The sequence below is a fragment of the Mytilus galloprovincialis genome, chromosome 10 (assembly GCF_965363235.1).
Source record: "Mytilus galloprovincialis chromosome 10, xbMytGall1.hap1.1, whole genome shotgun sequence".
Classification (NCBI taxonomy): Eukaryota; Metazoa; Mollusca; class Bivalvia; order Mytilida; family Mytilidae; genus Mytilus; species Mytilus galloprovincialis.
The window spans coordinates 3,232,444-3,254,994 of NC_134847.1; the positions used below are offsets into that span (position 1 = coordinate 3,232,444).

Genomic DNA, 22,551 nt, shown 5'->3' on the forward strand with positions numbered 1-22,551 from the left:
CTTTATCTACTACAGCTATCTTCCAAAAAATGATAATTGTAGATTTAACCACACTATAACGACAAAATTGTATGATCAACACAAACAGATATAAATGATAAACGTAACAATGATGGAGATCTAGCAGTCAAAATTGTGAACACATACATCATAGATATATAAATCTGACATAGACACCAAAAGTAGCTGACAAGCGTTCCTGCTATCTATTCGTCACCAGTCATGCTTATTTAGACTCACTCAATATATCAATAAAGTGAATAGTAAACAATTGGTTAAAAACAGGTAAGACGACTATTTCATTGTGTTCTAGTTTATAAAGATTTAAGATTGCGAAAACTTGTCGCTTGACATTTAAGACACATATATGTTGTGGCAGTCAACCAATTCATTGTGTTAACCGAAGAACATATGAGTGTCGATTGCAGTTGTTCTTCCTAATAACTATTTTGGAACAGATGTTGTGTAAAGCTTTTGAATGATATGCATCTAGTGAAGTTAATTAATTGCTGTTGAGTGTCATAATCAGAATACATTTAGGACATTTACTTCTTCAGTACATTTTTGAAATTTATGAATACATAATAATTTACGTTATACGAAAGGGTTCAGCGTGAATTTTGAATCAAATTAATGTAACACTAATTTTTGACATTTGTGGACCAGTTGCAGTTAACTTTTTTAAAAACAATTGAATAATCTGAACTCATTCAATATCTTAAAAAAATATCATTAACATGAAAAAATCAATAACAGAAGATGTATGATAACATGCAATAAGAGCAAGTCTACAACGAATGCCGGTATTTGTTTTGTCTTGGAGAATTTAGATAACTTACAAGTATTCAGGAAGAGTCAACTGTTCAAAAGATTTTCTATATAGCCTGGTAATGTCATTACAAACTTATTTAATCAGTAATTGTTTGTATAAACATCATGTACAACTGATATTGTGGTATGTAAAGCTTTTAGAAAACTGACATACATACATTTTCCAATGTTTAGCTAAATGATGTAAGTGTAAGAATAATATGTTCAAGGTCTGCTCTGAAATTTGAAAATTCAGATCTTTTTATAGCATTTTGAATGATGGTAAATGGCGAATAACTTTTAAGAAAGTAATAAAGGGTTAAAATGTTTATTGTTGGACTAGTTAAGTAATACATAATAACAGCTTTCCATAATTGGTACCATATCAAAGTTATGATTAAAAAATCCAATTTCTATTTTTGGTTACACTTTCAGACAAGGTCGCAATGGAATGTCGTTGTCAGTTCTTCTTCTTTATAACTCTGTTGGAGCAGTGTTTGTGTAAGTAGCATACCCTTAACCATACTGGTTTGTATCGGTTACAATACGGAAGGTTGATCTCAGCTCTTCTTCTTTATAACTCTGTTGGAGCAGTGTTTGTGTAAGTAGCATACCCTTCACCATACTGGTTTGTATTGGTTACTATACAGAACGTTGATCTCAGTTCTTCTTCTTTGTTGGAGCAGTGTTTGTGTCAGTAGCATACCCTTGACCATACTGGTTTATATCGGTTACTATACAGAACGTTGATCTCAGTTTTTCTTCTTTATAACTCTGCTGGAGCAATGTTTGTGTAAGTAGCATACCCTTGAATATACTTCTTTATATCAGTTACTTTACAGAACGTTGATCTCAGTCGTTCTCCTTTATTACTCTGTTTGAACAGTTTTTGTGTAAGTAGCATACCCTTGAATATACTTCTTTATATCAGTTATTATACGGAATGTTGATCTCAGTCGTTCTCCTTTATAACTCTGTTGGAGCAGTGTTTGTTTAAGTAGCATACTCTTGACGATAACGCTGTATATCGGTGACTATACGGAATGTCGATTTCAGTCGTTCTTCTGTATAACCTTGTTGGAGCAGTGTTTGTGTAAGTAGCATAAAAGGTAATATAACAAAAATACTGAACTCAGAGGAAGATCAAATCGGAGAGTCCGTAATCATTGCAAAATCAAATGACAAAACACATCAAAAACGAATGGACAACAACTGTCATATTCCTGACTTGGTACAGGCGTTTTCAAATGTAGAAAATGGTGGATTAAACCTGATTTTATAGCGCTAAACCTCTCACTTTGTACGACAGTGTCATCAAATTAAGTTATATTTACAATGATGCGTTAACTAAACAGACATAATAAATAAAATAGTCAAAATATGTCATCGATGATTTCGAGCTCGGTGAGCTCCTGGTAGGTTATTCCTCTCCATACCTTAATTCCTCCAAACCAACCGATCTGTTTCCTGTACGCACGCATCATGAAATCGATCAATTGCGTCGCTAAATTTTAAGTTGAATTTCGATTCATCGGTAAAAAGAACCTGTCTCCATGTAAGCCTATTCTATCGAATCCGTACCCGAGTCCATTGAAATTGCATGAGGATAGGTGCCTTCAACGGATAAAGTGCTCTTAGATCAACTTGACGCAACTGTTATGAACTGTTTGCGCAGATATTCTGTTGTTATTTCTTCCGTGGGTTTGTCGTGCTGTTTTTGACGCGTTTACAAACATATTCTGGATATGAATAATTCGGATGTGTCTGTCTTGACGTAACGTCGTTCCACATGGTCTACCACTTCGGCGACGATTATTTGTCGTGCCAGTATCTGTCAGACGTGTCTTAAGTCTTGAAATAGTCATTCTAGAGACATTAAAATTATTTGCAACTTGCATTTGATTTGGATCATCCTTGCTGCCAACATCCTAATTCATGTACATCGTTCTCTCTCATTTTGGCGTAGACCTGACGTTGACTTATGTGTAGCTTTTTTCAATTTTTTAATGCGACCTTTTATTCAGAATAGTGCTCGACACAATCAATGACCAAAAGGACAACTCGATTCCATCTCTATACAGGTAATTCTTTGAAAAAAGGCTTATTTGTTAGAAATCAGAAAATGATGTTACGTCATTTCCGATTTATTTTTACAAATGAATAAATTTGATAGATAAATCATTCAGGTTACTAGTTTTAGTTTTGAAAATATTTTAAATAAATATATGTGATTTGTTTTTAATTAAAAACCAAATGCAACGTTTCATTTTTTTTACCTAGTATATTTTAAAGAAATAAAAAATAAGGAATTGAAGTGATAACATAATTGAGACCAATATCCCTAGAAATGGATTTTTTTATCAATTTTAACTGTCAATATGCGAGCAATTTAGAAAACAGTTGTTGGTTAGTAACTGCTGCATGAGGAGGGCAAACCATTTTAAACCAATATTTATTTGCCAAAACACAAAGAAAACTGTTACGCAGTTTATCTTTATATTCATTAAAGTTTTGATAGGTATCACAGGAACAACTTAGGTAACTGAATGGAAAATTAATGGCTGGTAATTGTAATTGACCTGTAGCTAGCTGTTGTAAAATATAGTCAAAAATATAAATGCTTGTGTACTAACTTTCATCAAATATAATGCAATAAGTTTTTAAGTAGTTAACGTAAAAATTGAAGTTATGAAGAATAAATACTCGTTTAGTCATAATTTTAAGACTGTTTTATGCTTAGAAAAAGCAATGTATGTTACTATTATGTCTTGTTCACACATTCGAATCAAATGCGAGTCCAATTCGCAAATCGTGTTCACACAGTCTTCTTTTTTTTAAATTTGAATCGATTCGAATTTGCTAATTCGTATTATCAAATTCGCATTAAAACATCAGTTCCCTTCAAGTCGAATTAAACTGTGGTGTGAACACTTTCTAAATTGTATTTCGAACTACCCATACAAGTGCTTAAAAGAATAGTATCATTATTTCTTGAGTCTTTAAAATTAAAAACGTAACACCATTATGTGTCCGCGAAAATACCATAGGCGAAAAGTATAATGACGTCATTGTGGTCATGACGTCATATTCATATGGACGTAATATGCGTATATCCCGACAAGTCCGAAATGTCCGATAATATTTTACAAAGGGGTAACACTTGGTCGTTAATAGAGAAATTTTGTCTATCCTACATGTAGCACCCTCCACAAAAAAAACAAATAGTCCTTCCCTAAAGAAAAATGTTTTTAAAGAAGTGATAAATCTGGGCAAAATTTCAAACACATGATGTTTTTTTTTCGTTTAACAATGGTTATTGCAATAGAACAGGAAAGAATGGTCTTCGAAACAATAGGAAAATCCTAACCTTGTTATTAAAATGAGAAGGACAAATGATTCCGATAAGTACCTGGTCAGATAAAGAGAGCAAGGAAATATTATGGGCTCTAAAATGATTGTTCTCTTTGAAATAATAATTAATTAATTGATAAAGCGAATTAATGGTTAACTTCGTTCGGACAGTAAAGCGAATTTGTCTCTATGCTATGTCGCGGAATTAGGGTCATAAATATTGAATTTAGCTTAAGCTAAATTCATTTTACAATAAGCTAAATTCCTTTTTGCATAAGCTAAAATCAATTTAGCATATGCTGAATTGTTATAAGCTTATACATAAATGTTGGCGCAGAATCAATAATATTTATATTATTATAAAAGTTTATTTTGGCATATACTTAATGAATTTAGCTTTTGCTAAAATGATTTTAGCCTAATTAATTGTTTTATCCAATCTAATCAAAATCTCGCTTTCTAAACTACTTTTATAGGACTTTATACTTTTCTCTGGTTTAAATAAATAACCACTTTTCTAAAAAAAAATAAATGTTTTTCTTTATGTAAATACATATATAAATAGAGGGTACTATGGCCCTCTGCCATCTTGCTGAATCCGTCTCTGCTAACAATTAAGCTGAATTTGTATAAACATTTAGGTCTCGCATGTTGGAAAATTTATTTTACATTCTTAACACGTGTTTTTTGTTTAAATAAAATTCTATGTGTAATTCTGTATACATTGTATTAAAATTTCACTACTGTGTGGGGTTTAAAGGTCGAATACATGTAGTAGACATGAATGAATTAAGCAACAAACCTATATAGAAGATTTAAGTTTAATAAATCTAGCGTACATTGCTGTTTTTCATGTAACAATAACGCAATGTAACCGTAGCCTCAATAATTATTCTTACATTCGTAATTAATCGGTTCCTAACCCAACTTTGCATTCCGGCAATTAGCTAAAATCAATTTGCCATATACCGCACAGTAAGCTATAAAAGGCACCGATCTTTAAAATGTACAGTCGGAAACCCGGTTGAAATAGAACAAAAGAATCGAAGCTCTTTGTTAGAGAAGGCGATAAATGCTAACTGTAATTTTAACTATAGCAACAAAAAATTTAAAAGTTAATAGAGAATAAATAAAATGACAATTTTCTTCTCAATTACGAAGTGTTTAATTTATAAAAACACCATTTGCATAAGGTTTTAATTTATCTATTACATAGTTGTGCAGAACAAGGAGATATCAAGTCGACGACATGGGTATCTATCAAGTTGGATGACAAAAATGCATAACCTCCGATTTTCTTTTAAAAAAATACCACGGACGGAGAACACATCAATCTATTAGTTCAGTAATTTTCGTATCTGCCCTTCCATTATGTGACTCAAGAGAAAAGTGCCTGTGCTTGACCTTTTTTTTTAAGCACAACGACTTTGTGCACTGTTTTTAAACAAATCAGTTGATCAGTGTTTGATTCCGGGGAGACATTCTTGCTACTCTCAATATAATAGAAACGTTTTTGGCCATTTACCCATTTAAACAACGGGATTTAATTATTTTCGTGAATGGCCGAGAAGTTGATTATGCTATTCTCTCATGCACCGCTTGCTTCAATGCATTTATTCTTCTCGAGTGATTTTGCAACTACGGCAGCGAACATTTTAAATAAATAGGCCACGTATGCACCAGTTATTAATCATCTTTATTAAGATGGAAAACTTAATGAAGGATTTGACTAATTTATTTTTTCGAGGACAAGTCGAAAGCAAATTTTTTCTTTCAATTTTAGCATTACATATACTGGCAGCTGAGGGTAAAATAAAACTTATCCAAAAAATCTATAAAAAAACGCCCCCCCCCCCCCTTTTAGAAAATCAAATGGTTGCTGTCTAATTTCGATGCATACTTTTTTAAATGTTCTTTTTTGGAAATTTTCTTTGGCGCTGACCCCTCCTGTAAGAGGGGAAAAGGATTGGCAAAAGTTAAGAAATATGATCAAAAACAGAACTACTCGAAAACTACAAAATTTTAATGGGATTGTGCTGCAAATAGAAATTGACCTGTATTTCTGATAGTGCTAAATTATTGAACAAGATTGAAAAACATCATTTGTTCAAATCTCAACTTGTCATGATGCATTTTAATGTATACATTGTATTAGACCTTTAAACCCCACACAGTAGTGAAATTTTAATACAATGTATACAGAATTACACATAGAATTTTATTTAAACAAAAAAAAACGTGTTACAACATGAAGAATGTAAAATAAATTTTCCAACATGCGAGACCTAAATGTTTATACAAATTCAGCTTAATTGTTAGCAGAGACGGATTCAGCAGGATGGCAGAGGGCCATAGTACCCTCTATTTATATATGTATTTACATAAAGAAAAACATTTATTTTTTTGAGAAAAGTGGTTATTTATTTAAACCAGAGAAAAGTATAAAGTCCTATAAAAGTAGTTTAGAAAGCGAGATTTTGATTGGATAAAACAATTAATTAGGCATCAGCTAAAATCATTTTAGCAAAAGCTAAATTCATTAAGCATGTTAAGTATATGCCAAAATAAACTTTTATTATAATATAAATATTATTGATTCTGCGCCAACATACATGTATAAGCTTAACAATTCAGCATATGCTAAATTGATTTTAGCTTATGCAAAAAGGAATTCAGCTTATTGTAAAATGAATTTAGCTTAAGCTAAAATCAATTTAGCATATGCTAAATTATAATATAGCATATGCTAAAATGATTTAAGCATATGCTAAATTCAATATTTATGACCCTAATTCCGCTACATAGTATAGAGACAAATTCGCTTTACTGTCCGAACGAAGTTAACCATTAATTCGCTTTATCAATTAATTAATTATTATTTCAAAGAGAACAATCATTTTAGAGCCCATAATATTTCCTTGCTCTCATTATCTGACCAGGTACTTATCGGAATCATTTGTCCTTCTCATTTTAATAACAAGGTTAGGATTTTCCTATTGTTTCGAAGACCATTTTTTCCTGTTCTATTGCAATAACCATTGTTCAACGAAAAAAAACAACATGTGTTTGAAATTTTGCCCAGATTTATCACTTCTTTAAAAACATTTTTCTTTAGGGAAGAACTATTTGGTTTTTTTGTGGAGGGTGCTAGGATAGACAAAATTTCTCTATTAACGACCAAGTGTTACCCCTTTGTAAAATATTATCGGACATTTCGGACTTGTCGGGATATCCGCATATTACGTCCATATGAACATGACGTCATGACCACAATGACGTCATTATGGTTTTCGCCTATGGTATTTTCGCGGACACAAATTGGTGTTACGTTTTTAATTTTAAAGACTCAAGAAATAATGATACTATTCTTTTAAGCACTTGTATGGGTAGTTCGAAATACAATTTAGAAAGTGTTCACACCACAGTTTAATTCGACTTGAAGGGAACTAATGTTTTAATGCGAATTTGATAGTACGAATTAGCAAATTCGAATCGATTCAAATTTTAAAAAAAAGAAGACTGTGTGAACACGATTTGCGAATTGGACTCGCATTCGATTCGAACGTGTGAACAAGACATTATAGTAACACACATTGCTTTTTCGAAGCATAAAACAGTCTTAAAATTATGACAAAACGAGTATTTATTCTTCATAACTTCAATTTTTACGTTAACTACTTAAAAACTTATTGCATTATATTTGATGAAAGTTAGTACACAAACATTTATATTTTTGACTATATTTTACAACAGCTAGCTACAGGTCAATTACAAGTGTAGGCAGTCAATAAGAATATCAGCCATTAATTTTCCATTCAGTTACCTAAGTTGTTCCTGTGATACCCATCAACACTTTAATGAATATAAAGATAAACTGCGTAACAGTTTTCTTTGTGTTTTGGCAAATAAATATTGGTTTAAAATGGTTTGCCCTCCTCATGCAGCAGTTACTAACCAACAACTGTTTTCTAAGTTGCTCGCATATTGACAGTTAAAATTGATAAAAAAAATCCATTTCTAGGGATATTGGTCTCAATTATGTTATCACTTCAATGACTTAAAGTCCTTATTTTTTTATTTCTTTAAAATATACTAGGTAAAAAAAAAATGAAACATTGCATTGGTTTTTAATTAAAAACAAATCACATATATTTATTTAAAACATTTTCAAAACTAAAACTAGTAACCTGAATGATTTATTTATCAAATTTACTCATTTGTAAAAATAAATCGGAAATGACGTAACATCATTTTCTGATTTCTAACAAATAAGCCTTTTTTCAAAGAATTACCTGTATAGAGATGGAATCGAGTTGTCCTTTTGGTCATTGATTGTGTCGAACACTATTCTGAATAAAAGGTCGCATTAAAAAATTGAAAAAGCTACACATAAGTCAATGTCACGTCTACGCCAAAATGAAAGAGAACGATGTACATGTATTGGGATGTTGGCAGCAAGGATGATTCAAATCAAATGCAAGTTGCAAATAATTTTAATGTCTCTAGAATGACTATTTCAAGACTTAAGACACGTCTGACAGATACTGGCACGACAAATAATCGTCCCCGAAGTGGTAGACCATGTGGAACGACGTTACGTCAAGACAGACACATCCGAATTATTCATATCCAGAATATCTTTGTAAACGCGTCAAAAACAGCACGACAAACCCACGGAAGAAATAACAACAGAATATCTGTGCAAACAGTTCATAACAGTTGCGTCAAGTTGATCTAAGAGCACTTTATCCGTTGAAGGGACCTATCCTCATGCAATTTCAATGGACTCGGGTACGGATTCGATAGAATAGGCTTACATGGAGACAGGTTCTTTTTACCGATGAATCGAAATTCAACTTAGAATTTAGCGACGCAATTGATCGATTTCATGATGCGTGCGTACAGAAAACAGATCGGTTGGTGTGGAGGAATTAAGGTATGGGGAGGAATAACCTACCAGGAGCTCACCGAGCTCGAAATCATCGATGGTAACCTGAATGCAAAAAGATGTAGGAAATTCTCTAGTTGTTCTATCGTTTCTCCAAAGGCATCGCTTTAACCAGGTTTTTCAACAGGACAACGACTGTTGTCAAGTGGCACAAATTTTGATGAACTTTTTGGAGAATAATCACATTTGCGTGTTGCCACGGCCAGAAATGTCTCGAGATTTATCGCCAATCATACATCTTTGGGTCGAACTTGCACGACGTTTCGTAAATAGCCATAATTCACCGGAAACGCTAGCTCAGCACCGAACAGAACTTTCCAGGGAATGAAACAACATCCATCAAGACTTTTTTTGAAGTCTAATTGATTTATTGCGACGGAGGTGTCAGACGGTCATAAATCGAGAGGTGGTCATATACGATATTGACATAGTTGGAAGATAGATAAATTGCTCTTGTTGATCCATATTTATACATAAAAGTATGGTTTCTACCAAATCTTTCTCCCTTTTCAACATGTAGAAAAAAGGGGGGGACAGCATTATCAATTATATTTTAAGTTTGGACCACTATATTTATATTCGAGGAAGAATCTCTGATACAAATATGACATATAGGTAGGAACATTGTTATTTGAGTTGAACTTGTAAGCATTGAACAAGTATGGTATCTGTCATTATTAGTATTCATGTGGAGTTTTCTTTGTATAACGCATATGTTACTACCAGTCCAATTTGAGCCTGAATTATAGTGTTTTGACTAAACATTCCGGTCGGAAAGAACATACAAGAAAGGAGTACAAATTTTAAACAAAATAGTTCCTACGCATAGCCGTATCTTTAATTGTCAATAGGTGAAATTTTAGGGCAGTTTTAGTATCAAATGAAAGCTTGGAGACTTGGGATCCCTGTTAAACCCTTGTTGAAAGTTTCCTAGGAAGTATATAAAATCTTAATAGAAGGGCACATTTGCCCTGTTGTTCAGATCAGAAGTACCTGATTTTGTACTATCAAACTTCAGGAAACTGGTACACTCTAATATGCAATTAAAGTTATATTGAATTGTTCAGCACAAGTTAGGTTAAGGTATTGCTTTGACTTGACATAACTGCCACTTTACTTGAACTTCAGACAAAGTAGCCATTAATGCTTGAAATTGCAGAATTTAACATTGAAAGCAATGGGGCTATGCATTAGTGGTTGTAGCTTTAAGAAAGGTTCCAAACTAAATCGCAATCTAAATTTAATCGTAATATATGTATATATCTGTTTTATATTAACTTGGAATCTAATCGATTTCCCTTAAAATAGAACATAGGAGCAAAGTACCCGGAAATCGTACAAAACACAATGTTTTATCAGTTTTTAGAAAGATAACTATTAATCAAAGATGTATAACGACAGATTGTTAAAGGTATTCCTTTCTAAGAATATTGGCCTGAATATTAATCAAGATGTTGGCATCACTGCTCAGGTTAACTAAAATTACTATACCGAGATGCAGGGTCTTTTCAAAGAACAAAACTCAAACCACTTAAGTTGTCTCATCTATTCAACGAACACTAAATGTTCTTACTTTTCATATATTCTTAAAAAAAAATATACTATGCATATGTATGAAATAAAATAAAATATACATATACAATAGGCCGTTAATTTTCCAAATTGAATTGTTTCCTATTTTTCATGTTTGGGCCTTTGATAGCCGACCATACGGTATGGGTTTTTTCACTGTTAAAGACCGTACAATTGCCTATAGTTGCCTACATCCACTTCATTTTGAACTTTGGTGGGAAGTTGTCTCATTGGTAATCATACCACATCTACTTATTTTTATATGAAGGAAAATTGCAAAGGAGAGGCTAAAGTTATCAAAGGTCAAAAGTCGAACAAACCAGCACTGCCATGGCATAAACAATACACAATACATAGACGAACAACAGTGTATTAAACACAACATATAAAACTTAAGACTGAGCAACATGAACCCAACATAAAATGGCAGTATAAAATGAACCACTGGATGCTCGCAAAGCATATTTATTCCAAAAAATCCTTTCAGTTACCGTAGTTGTCCGTAGGAACCTAATACTTTTTGACGCATACAGTGTACGTTTTACAACGAATCTCGTAGTCTTGTGTCCAATTTTGAAGCTAGTAATACTGTTGAAAAATATTGTTCCTTCTCGTTAAGCGACCAGGTACAACTTTTTCAAATTGGTACCTTTTAGGGTTACAAATGAACAATTTCATTTTTGTTTATAATACTTCTGTAGTCGATAGCAATCAGTATTGTATTACAATACATATACATTTGTCGATAGTATGTTATATTTAGGAATTTTTGATCTCCAATGTCCTTCTACTTTCTACTCTGCTTGGCCTGTTTTAAACTTTTTAATTCGAGTGTCACTGATGATTAGATATAGGAAGATGTGGTGTGAGTGCCTATGAAACAGCTCTTCATCCAAATAACAATTAATAAAAGTAAACCATTATAAGTCAATGTACGGCCTTCAACACAGGGCCTTTGCTCACACAGAACAACAAGCTATAAAGGTCCCCAACATTATTAGTGTAAAACCATTTATACGGGAAAAACCAACGGTCTAATCTATATAAAAAAAATGAGTCTTTTTTAGACAAACGCGAGTCGGGCGTAGAAAAGTTCAATCCTGGTGTCTATGTTGTGTTTACATGAACAGTGATTCGAGTTTATAATTATAAAAATAGAACAAAACAAACGAAAATTCCAAAGCCTTGGATTTGATCATGAATTACTAACCGACGATAGATAATATCATTCTTCTTAAGAATGGAAGTGTCTGAGTTTGTTACTATTTTAGTTATTTCCACTCTAGCAAACTAGCGTGTCATCAATCAATACAGGCAACCACCATTAACAAAATTCAGGTGATGTGAAGCTATCTTTTTAATTAGAAATATACTTATTTTTTCATAATTTTTTATATAGAAATGGCACACCTTAAACCTAATACCTAATTAAAGCAGACACAAATCTTTCTGAATGATAAACAAAAATATTAAGAAATAAAATAAGTAGAGGCAGTAATATATTGTAGTAGCATAAATCGTTTCAGAAGACAAGTCAAAGCAACAAAAAGACAGAGGAATCAAACGTTAGACTTTTCTTTCCAACAGAAGTAACGGAATATCCTGCTCTCCATTTATCACCAGTCATGCTAATTCAGATTTAATCAATATCTCACTATAGATAAAAGTAAACAATCGGCAATTAAACAGATACGACGAATATTCAATTGAATATTCTAGTTTATAAAGATCTAAGATTGCGAAAAACATGTCGCATTGAAGTTTAGATACAGATATGTCGTGGCAGTCATCAAATTCATGATGTTTAACAAAGAACTTATGAGTGTTGATTGTTGTTAACTATTAACTATATTCGAGCAGATGCTGTGTGAAGCCTTTGAATTGATATGCATATAGTGTGGTTAGTAAAAAGCTGTTGAGTGTCATAATTAAAACACTTTTTTGAAATTTACTGCTTCAGCACTTTTTTGAAATTTAAAAATACAAAATAATTTACGTTGTACGAGAGGGTCAACTGTGAACTTCGCACCAAATTAATGTAACACTTATTTTTGAGCTTTGTCGAACAGTTGCAATTAACTTTTTCAAAACAATCAAATAATCTGCACTCAATCAATATCTTCACAAAATATAATTAATATGAAAAAAGCAATAACTTAAAATGTGTGATAACATGCAATAATAGCAAGTCAGTAACAAATGCCAGCATTTTGTTTTTGTCTTGGAGGATTAAAATAACTTACAATCGTTTAAGGGCAGTCAACTGTTCAAAAGAGTTTCCATATAGCCTGGTAATCTGATTGCCCTCCAAGAGTCTGAAAATGACATTAAATAAAATATTTAACAGTATATTTATTAGTGTTATATGCTAGTACCCGATACAAGTGCATTGTATTGTCAAAAACAGCCCATATTTATGTAACAGAAGTATTCTGCTTTCCAATAAATAGCTAAAAGATTACATTTTAACAATTTTGTAAAACTGCTACTGTGAAAGTAGTTTAATTCGTGGGTATCAATTTTCATGGTTTGAGTAATATATACATGTTCGTGGGTTTTTAAATTCGTGGATTTTAGTTTTCTAAAAAAAATTATTGAAAAATTATAGCCTTTAGAAACGAAGGTTACAAATAGTCTGGATTGAACAAAATTGCAAAGGAAACATTGGCCCGTGTAAATCGTAATGACAACACTAATTAACCCAAGATCAAGTTATCATTCAACAGATTAAGGACCAACAAAGGTGTTAATTAGGCCATTAACATGTCACCTTAAGAAATCAGTATCATTAACAAATGCTATCAACGTATCTTGAATTGTCAAATAATTATTATCAAAATCAAGCCAAGCATGGAATTACTATTTCCCATATGTACGAGACCTATGAGGATATAAAATAAACACTTTATCATACTAGCATATCAATATCGGAAATCTGACTTTCATCGATTTTTTTTTATGAGAATTACAATGTCCTTGTATGCCGTATTTATAGCTTGGGAATTAATAAGAAGGATTGTCATCCTGACGGACTTCAGCTGTTAGTATCCGTTGTATGTCTAGTCTCTTCAATATTTGCTGATATTTTGTGCACCTTGGTTGACGTATGTTCTCCACTACAGTTAAAACAAATGGATCTGTCGGACACTGTCTGAGATTGCACTCTTCCTTGGCGTAGTTACTACAGGCATGCTTGCGGGCGAAGATATGGCCTATTCTATTGCAGTTAAAGCACCTTGTTACTTTAAATTGTCTATCTGGCTTACTTTTTTCTCTATTGTCTGTCTCTGGGACTAAGAAATCTGAGTGTAATGTTTTTCTGCTCAGTCAAAATCTTTAATTGGTACTTTGACTACTGGTAGGTATTTGCCTGTGTCTCTGATTTTAATCTATGGACCCTGCACACGTTGCAATCTGTACTTAGTTCTTTATGTATGTAGCTTTCCTCTAGCTTTGTTTGTATATTGTGTAGGTAAGTTTCTGTGCTCCTTAGTTTACTTAAACGTGGTGTGTGAATTACCGAGTTACCACATAGCTTTTCAGTTGCCCAGTTGTCCACTATATCCTGGCGATATTTTTTGTCCTTTAGATGTATTGCTATTCCTCCATGTGGTAGGCTATATGCTGATTCAACTTTTTTTAACTTTGATAACTTTTGTTTGTGTTGAATAAGAATGCATTTATTTTTTTGTTCCAATGGAAATCATGATCCACCATTGGAATTTAGTACTTTTTATGCATTAGGGTTGGTTGTTTTCATAGCAAAAGCTGAATTTCAGGAAAAAGATAATAACATTTTGTTCACATTGCTTCAAAATGCAAATATTTCTTCTTTTATATCAGAAATAATTCAATGTCATTTGTAATCAGTCATTATAAAAGCCTTTAGATAATTACTTTTTTATAAGATGTGAATAATGTAAGGATAAAGATACTTAAACTTTTGTTTGTGTTGAATTATAATGTATTTAATTCTTTATTTTAATGGAAATCATTAACCACCAGTGGAATTTATTACTTTTTGTTCATCAGGATTGGTTGTTGTTTACAAAATATGCTGAATTTCTGGAAAAAAGATACTAAAATTGTGTTTGCATTGCTTAAAGATTTATTTATTTTTTCTTTTATATCAGAAATAATGCAACGTCATTTGCAATCAGTCATTAGAAACGTCTTTAGATAATTAACCACTGAATGGTATGAAACCAAACATGGCATGAATGTTCCTATTGAGGTGATGACCAAGTGTTGTTACTTTGAAGCCGATCCATAATCAAAGATGGCCGCCAGCAGGGGACTTTGTTTAACATAGGACCCTAAGGGAAATACATACAAATGTCTTCTTTTAGAGAACCACTAAATGGAATGAAACAAAACATAGCATGAATGTTCCTTAGGAGGTGCTGACCAAGTGTTGTAACTTTGTAGGCTATCAATCATCCAAGATGGCCCGCAGAGAGGGATTTAATTTAACATAGGATCCTAAGGGAAATACATACAAATGTCTTCTTTTAGAGAACACTAAATGGAATGAAATAAAACAGGACTTGAATGTTCCTGATGAGGTGTTGACAAAGTGTTGTAACATTTTAGGCGAACAATCATCCAAGATGGCCGCCAACGGGGACTTAGTTTAATATAGGACCTATTGGAAATACATACAAATGTCTTCTTTTAGAGAACCACTGAAAAGAATGAAATCAAATATGGCAAGAATGAGGTGCTGGCCAAGTGTTGTTACTTTGTAGACAACCAATCATTCACGATGGCTGCCAGCGGGGAACTTAGTTTAAAAAAGACCCTTTTGTGAAATACAGACACTAGTCTTCTCTTGAAGAACCACTAAATGGAATGAAACCAAACATGGCATGAATGTTTCTAATGAGGTGCTGACCAAGTGTTGTTACTGTGTAGCAAATCCATCAACCAAGATGGCTGCCAACGGATGACTTAGTTCAACAAAGGACCCTATGGGAAATATATACAAATGTTTTTTTTTTCTAGAAAACCGCTTAATGGATTGAAACCAAACATGGCATGAATTTTTCTTTTGAGGTGCTGACGAAGTGTTGTTACTTTGTAGCTGATTTTTCATTGTTCTTATAAAATCATTTTGTACAGTTTCAATGAATTTATTGGTAATTTCTGTAAACTTTACAAAAGTCTTCTGCTTTTGATTAAATTACAAGGCCAACATTAAACCAAATTTGACCTCAATCATAACTAGGGTATCTGTTATGATTTTAATCAATTTTAACATGATTTCCAAAACCAAAGTAGAACTAGGTGAGCGACACAGGCTCTTTGGAGCCTTTATTTTTTTATTTCTTTAAAACAGTAATCAAAATACTTTATATGTACAAAACTTGATGTGAATAAACATTTGTAAAAGAAATGGTGAACTGTTAATAAAATGATAAGATGAATCATTACTGATTTACCGTAACAACAGCATCAAACAAGAAACATTTAATAGAAAAAGACAAGTTACATAATGTATCAGCAAACCATCATCACATAGTAGCAAATATGTGTTTGCGTAATCAATGTACTTGCAAGTATCTATGTGGCGTCAAATCTTGTAATATATTCGCATCTAGAAATACAAACATCATAAAATGAAATAGACAGGAGGTTACTGAAACTGAGTTAGAGACGATTAAAAACTGACTAATCCATCTGATGGATAGTAATTATACATTAAAAGCGTAGGTGATAAACGCAAATTAGAACAAAAGCAAGGCCTGCTCTCAAACTTTCAAAACATCATTTTGTTTGCCAAATTTAGCGATTTTTAAATAATGAATTTGGACATTTGTTTTTATTTAAGTGACCATATTTTATAATAGCTAGGTCGATACCACTGTTTTCAGACTTTAAGTGTGATCTACTGACATCCAAGATTGATACCCTAATCTAATCATGTCAATAACGAGTGGCGGCAGGATGTGATAGAAATTTGTGCAAGCAATATAAAATCTTCAATGGATTCTGGCAAAAGAAATGATAAGAAAAGTCAGTTATCCAAGTTGTTATTAGGAGCCCTTTATTAATATTGCGTGCACTGTACTTTGCACATCAGTTTCTCTGAATATGTCTCTTATCTAATTTTGTGGGTGGACTAGAAATATTTATTTTAATATTTTTCCTTCCTTATTGAAAAGAAATCAATAACAACCTTACCAAATTGGTACTGTAGTTATAGTTATATTTTCACAATTTTATTTTAGTTTTATAATACTATTTCTTAAAAGTTCCGTATTTAAAATATGCGTAATAAAATAATGCACGCTGAGGATAATGAAAACTTAAAAATTACTTTGGCATGCTTTAACATAAGCGTACCGAACCATTATTGAGCTTCACCAATTATATTCCTAGCCGTTACACTGACCATAACCAACACCTTACCCTTATACTTTCACTAGCCTTAAAACCCAATTTTTACATGTAAAAACCCTAACCTAACACTAAATCTTAAATAAGCAATATCTATTAATTGCAGTTAAAGAATTCAATTTAAATGGTACTGACAGATATTCATGGCCCAATAAAATGGTAACTTTTTAGGTATGCCTGAACTGGTTCATTTTAAAGTGTTAGTTATTTTGTGGTACAAATTAAATCTTCAACAATATTATATTCCAGACAGTTTAAGGACAAAAAGAACAATTTGATAACTTTTCTGTTGTCGTTTGAAAAGTTATTTTCTGACGGTTATGTTCCTTTGACATGCTTTGTCTGCCTCTCCTATATGACAAAAAGATACATTATGATTAAATTCCTAGCAATTTTCTCAACTGAATCACGAAGATTAAAGCCGAAAAGGAATATCTAAATTTCGTAGAAAAAAGCAGTTGGAGATTGCATTTGCATCTTAATTAAACAGAAGATACCGTTATTTACATAAATGAGATACTAATTATGAAAATTTAATAACATTCTGATAATTTACAAAAGGATTGCACATTGAATATTCTGTGCCTACTATAACAGATACTATTTTTGAATATCATACAATTGAGAGGTTTAGCTAGCTATAAAACCAGGTTCAATCCACCATTTTTTACATAAGAAAATGCCTGTACCAAGTCAGGAATATGAAAGTTGTTATCCTTTGGTTTGATGTGTTTGAACTTTTGATTTTGCGCTTTGATTAGGGACTTTCCTTTTTGAATTTTCCTCGAAAATCAGTATTTTTGTGATTTGACTTTTTGCAAAGTATACAAAAAAACAAACAAAACAAAACCGATTGAAAGCACGAAAAACATATTTTAAAGGGACCAATGGACAATATTGAAAAACTAATATGTTGCACGTATACTGCATGTATTTTTTTAATAAATATAAATCATGATTTCTGGTTAGTAAGGAATATAATGTATTGCATATTTAAGTGATTTATATTGAAAAACTTGACTGTTTGACGATCATATAATTAATGAGACACAAGCTCAATGAGCCACACAAAAAGACATATATGAGAAGCGTACAGAAGACACATTCTTTAATGACTAAACAATATTCTAATCTCTAAATTAACTCTTGTAAAAGAAAGTGAATATTTTAAAGAAACCTATCAGTGATATGTCATAAACATTTAATTCTTACTACGTTTAACAAAATATGATAAAAAAAAACCAGTAGAGTTGTTGGCTTGGACAATCGAACTGAAAGTATCGCAGGCATCACATATGTGCCTGCTATCTTAAACTTCCCCTTTTAATTTGGACGAGAAGACCAACAAGAAGTATTTTAAAACTTACTAAATGTTGTCGGTGGTTGTTTCTTATCTGTTAATTGTCTTTTGGTCTTTCATTGATGATTTATTCATTATGCTATTATTCAACATCTGTTTATTATGATGTGGATTGAAAATAGTATTTGAATAAACACATCATTTATCAGTATCAATTACATGCATATTATAGAGAACAAATACAATATCATCATAATAAATATCATGTTGTCTCGATGTAACTGCGTGGGTTCTCCCTTGGCTTGATTTATAGTTACTAAGAAAGTATTCTAATCACGACAAAAGGGGTAGTAATGTTTTAGAACTTCAATTTTTACGTTTAGGATCGTTTACAGATATTTCTTTTATTTGCGCGTGATCAGTTTTTTTCACGACAAATTAGTTACGTACAAAATGTCAAAAACAGTTATGTCTGTTTGATAGTTTTTTGTATTGAGATTAAGAACATACAAATGGAATAAAGTCGAAACAAGGGACGTGGAAAGAGTAAAAAGGCACAACGTTTTAGTAAAGCGCGAGATAAGTAAAGATATTTCCCTCTAGGGATATTAGCCTCAAGATCAATAAAAACATAGACATCCCTGCTCCATTTGACTGAAATTGTCAGAACCAGTGGTGTAACCACTCAATGAACAAAATTCAAAACACTTGTGTTATCTTCTTAATCCAATTAGATAAATCGAATTCATTATCTTTAATTATTTCTAAACGTATGTAACCAAAAGTTTAACTATACACTATATAACTGGTATAAACAAATATACAGAACTCAAAAATTAATGTAAATTCATCAATCGGGAAATATATAAAGTTTGATAAAAGTCAAACGTTCGATTATATCAATAAACGGAACGAATATCCCTGATCGGATACAGCCAGTTTTTGAAGAAAAGGAAATTACTATGGTGTTTTCTACCTGGTTTATAACAAGGTTAACATAGGACAACATAGAAACAAAGTACGTGGAAATCGTACATAGTACAATGTTTTATCAGGTATTGAAAAAAGATAACTATTGATAAAAGATGTTTAACGACAGGTCCTCAAAGGTATAACTCTCTAGGGATATTGGCCTTAATATCGATAAAGATATTGGTATCCCTGCTCCAGTTGACTAAAATTATCGTAACCGATTCAACATACATTTAATATCTTTATTTTTCACATTTTCTAAAAAAAAGTACACTATGCGCTACATGAATATATGTACAAAATGAATTAAAATATACATAAGAAGGACAATTGCAAAGGATAGACTAAAGATATCAAAGGTTGTTCAAACTGTAAAATCGAACAAAGACGAACAACATTGTATTAAACACAACATAAACTACTAAAGACTGAGCAACTTGAACCCCCAAAAATAAAAACGTGAAGTATACAGTCACCAGTGGATGCTGAGAAAGAATATTTATCAAAATTTTCATTCCAGTTATTTTCGTACTTTGTTTGGCCCTTTATTACTTTTTTGATTCGGACGTCACTGATGAGTCTTTTGTAGACGAAACGCGAGTCTGATCTACATTATGGTATTCTAATCCTGGTATTTTTAATAAGTCTAACAGTAATTTCAGTTCATAATTATAAAAATTTAACAAAATAAACGGAAAATCAATAATACAGTGTTTTGGTTTAATGAAAACGAGAATTATCAAAGATAAAAATGTTATTCATGTCATTTTCCTATGAATAGTTTTGTCTGTGTTTGATAATGATTTAGTCATCCCTGCTTTAGCAAACTATTGTGTCATCAAATAATACAGGCACACTTCATGAACCAAAATCAGATAATGTGAAGCTATCCTTTTTAGTAGAAATATACTTAGTGTCCTTACTTTTGTCATAGAAATGTTACAACTTTAATCAAATACGTAATTAAAATAGAACAAAATGAATCAGAAATATTTCTAAACTATAATTTTTTTTATTAAAAATGACATATATATAGACAGTTAGAGTTTACCGATCTTGAAAGTAATAAACCGTTTCAGAAGATAGTTCAAGGTTCAATGTAACAAAAAAGACAGAGGAATTGCAATTAAAAATCAAATAGTGGAGAGACCGGATGTGTTGGTACGGTAAAATATATACTAAAAAAAATACAGCACTCCAAGGTAAATTCAAGCAGGTGGAGTCCATAAAATCTGTCAAAATCAAACTTTAGACTATTTATTATAACGAAATGAATGGAAAACAACTGTTATATTCCTTTATCTACTACAGCTATCTTCCAAAAAAAGATAATTGTAGATTTAACCCTCACTATAACGACAAAATTGTATGAGCAACACAAACAGATATAAATGTTAAACGTAACAATAATGGAGATCTAGCAGTCAAAATTGTGAACACATACATCATAGATGTATAAATCTGACATAGACACCAAAAGTAGCTGGCAAGCGTTCCTGCTATCTATTCATTACCAGTCATGCTTATTTAGACTCACTCAACATATCAATAAAGTGAATACTAAACAATCGGTAAAAAACAGGTAAGACGACTATTTCATTGTGTTCTAGTTTATAAAGATTTAAAATTGCGAAAACTTGTCGCTTGACATTTAAGACACATATATGTTGTGGCAGTCAACCAATTCATGATGTTAACCGAAGAACATATGAGTGTCGATTGCAGTTGTTCTTCCTAATAACTATTTTGGAACAGATGTTGTGTAAAGCTTTTGAGTGATATGCATATAGTGAAGTTAATTAATTGCTGTTGAGTGTCATAATCAAAACACATTTAGGACATTTACTTCTTCAGCACATTTTTGAAATTTATGAATACATAATAATTTACGTTGTACGAAAGGGTCCAGCGTGTATTTTGAACCAAATTAATGTAACACTAATTTTTGACATTTGTCGACCCGTTGCAGTTAACTTTTTTAAAAACAATTGAATAATCTGAACTTATTCAATATCTTAAAAAATATCATTAACATGAAAAAATCAATAACAGAAGATGTATGATAACATGCAATAAGAGCAATTCTACAACGAATGCCGGTATTTTTTTTGTCTTGGAGAATTTAAATAACTTACAAGTATTCAAGAAGAGTCAACTGTTCAAAAGATTTTCTATATAGCCTGGTAATGGCATTACAAACTTATTTAATAAGCAATTTTTTGTATAAAAATCATGTACATCTGATAATGTGGTATGTAAAGCTTTTTGAAAACTGGCATACATACATTTTCCAATGTTAAGCTAAATGATGTAAGTGTAAAAATAATATGTTCAAGGTCTGCTCTAAAATTTGAAAATTCAGATCGTTTTATAGCATTTTGAATGATGATAAATTGCGAATAACTTTTAAGAAAGTAATAAAGGGTTAAAATGTTTATTGTTGGACTAGTTAAGCAATACATAATAACAGCTTTCCGTAATTTGTACCATTACAAAGTTATATTTAAAAAATCCCATTTCTATTTTGATTATACTTTCAGACAATGTCACAATGGAATGTCGTTGTCAGTTCTTCTTCTGTCTAACTCTGTTGGAGCAGTGTTTGTGTAAGTAGCATACCCTTAACCATACTGGTTTGTATCGGTTACTATACAGAACGTTGATCTCAGTTCTTCTTCTTTATAACTCTATTGAAGCAGTGTTTGTGTCAGTAGCATACCCTTGACCATACTTGTTTATATCGGTTACTATACAGAACGTTGATCTCAGTTCTTCTTCTTTATAACTCTGTTGGAGCAGTGTTTGTGTACGTAGCATACCCTTGACCATACTGGTTTGTATCGGTTACTTTACAGAACGTTGATCTCAGTTCTTCTTCTTTATAACTCTGTTGGAGCAGTGTTTGTGTTAGTAGCATACCCTTGAATATACTTCTTTATATCCTTTACTATACGGAATGTTGATCTCAGTCGTTCTCCTTTATTACTCTGTTTGAACAGTGTTTGTGTAAGTAGCATACCCTTGAATATACGTCTTTATATCAGTTATTATACGGAATGTTGATCTCAGTCGTTTTCCTTTATTAATCTAGATCTGTTGAAGCAGTGTTTGTGGAAGTAGCATACTCTTGACGATAACGCTTTATATCGGTGACTATACGGAATGTCGATTTCAGTCGTTCTTTTGTATAACTCTGTTG

The 22,551-nt window shown here is 31.9% G+C and overlaps 1 protein-coding gene across 1 annotated transcript in view; it reads right to left on the bottom strand.

Moving 5' to 3' along the window:
• LOC143049660 (uncharacterized) overlaps positions 1-22,551 on the bottom strand; it is a 210,636-nt gene that overhangs the window by 121,919 nt on the left and 66,166 nt on the right. Inside the window, exon 3 of the mRNA XM_076223294.1 lies at positions 12,925-12,996. Coding sequence (XP_076079409.1) covers positions 12,925-12,996 — 72 coding nt within the window. The remainder of the gene's footprint in view (positions 1-12,924; positions 12,997-22,551) is intronic.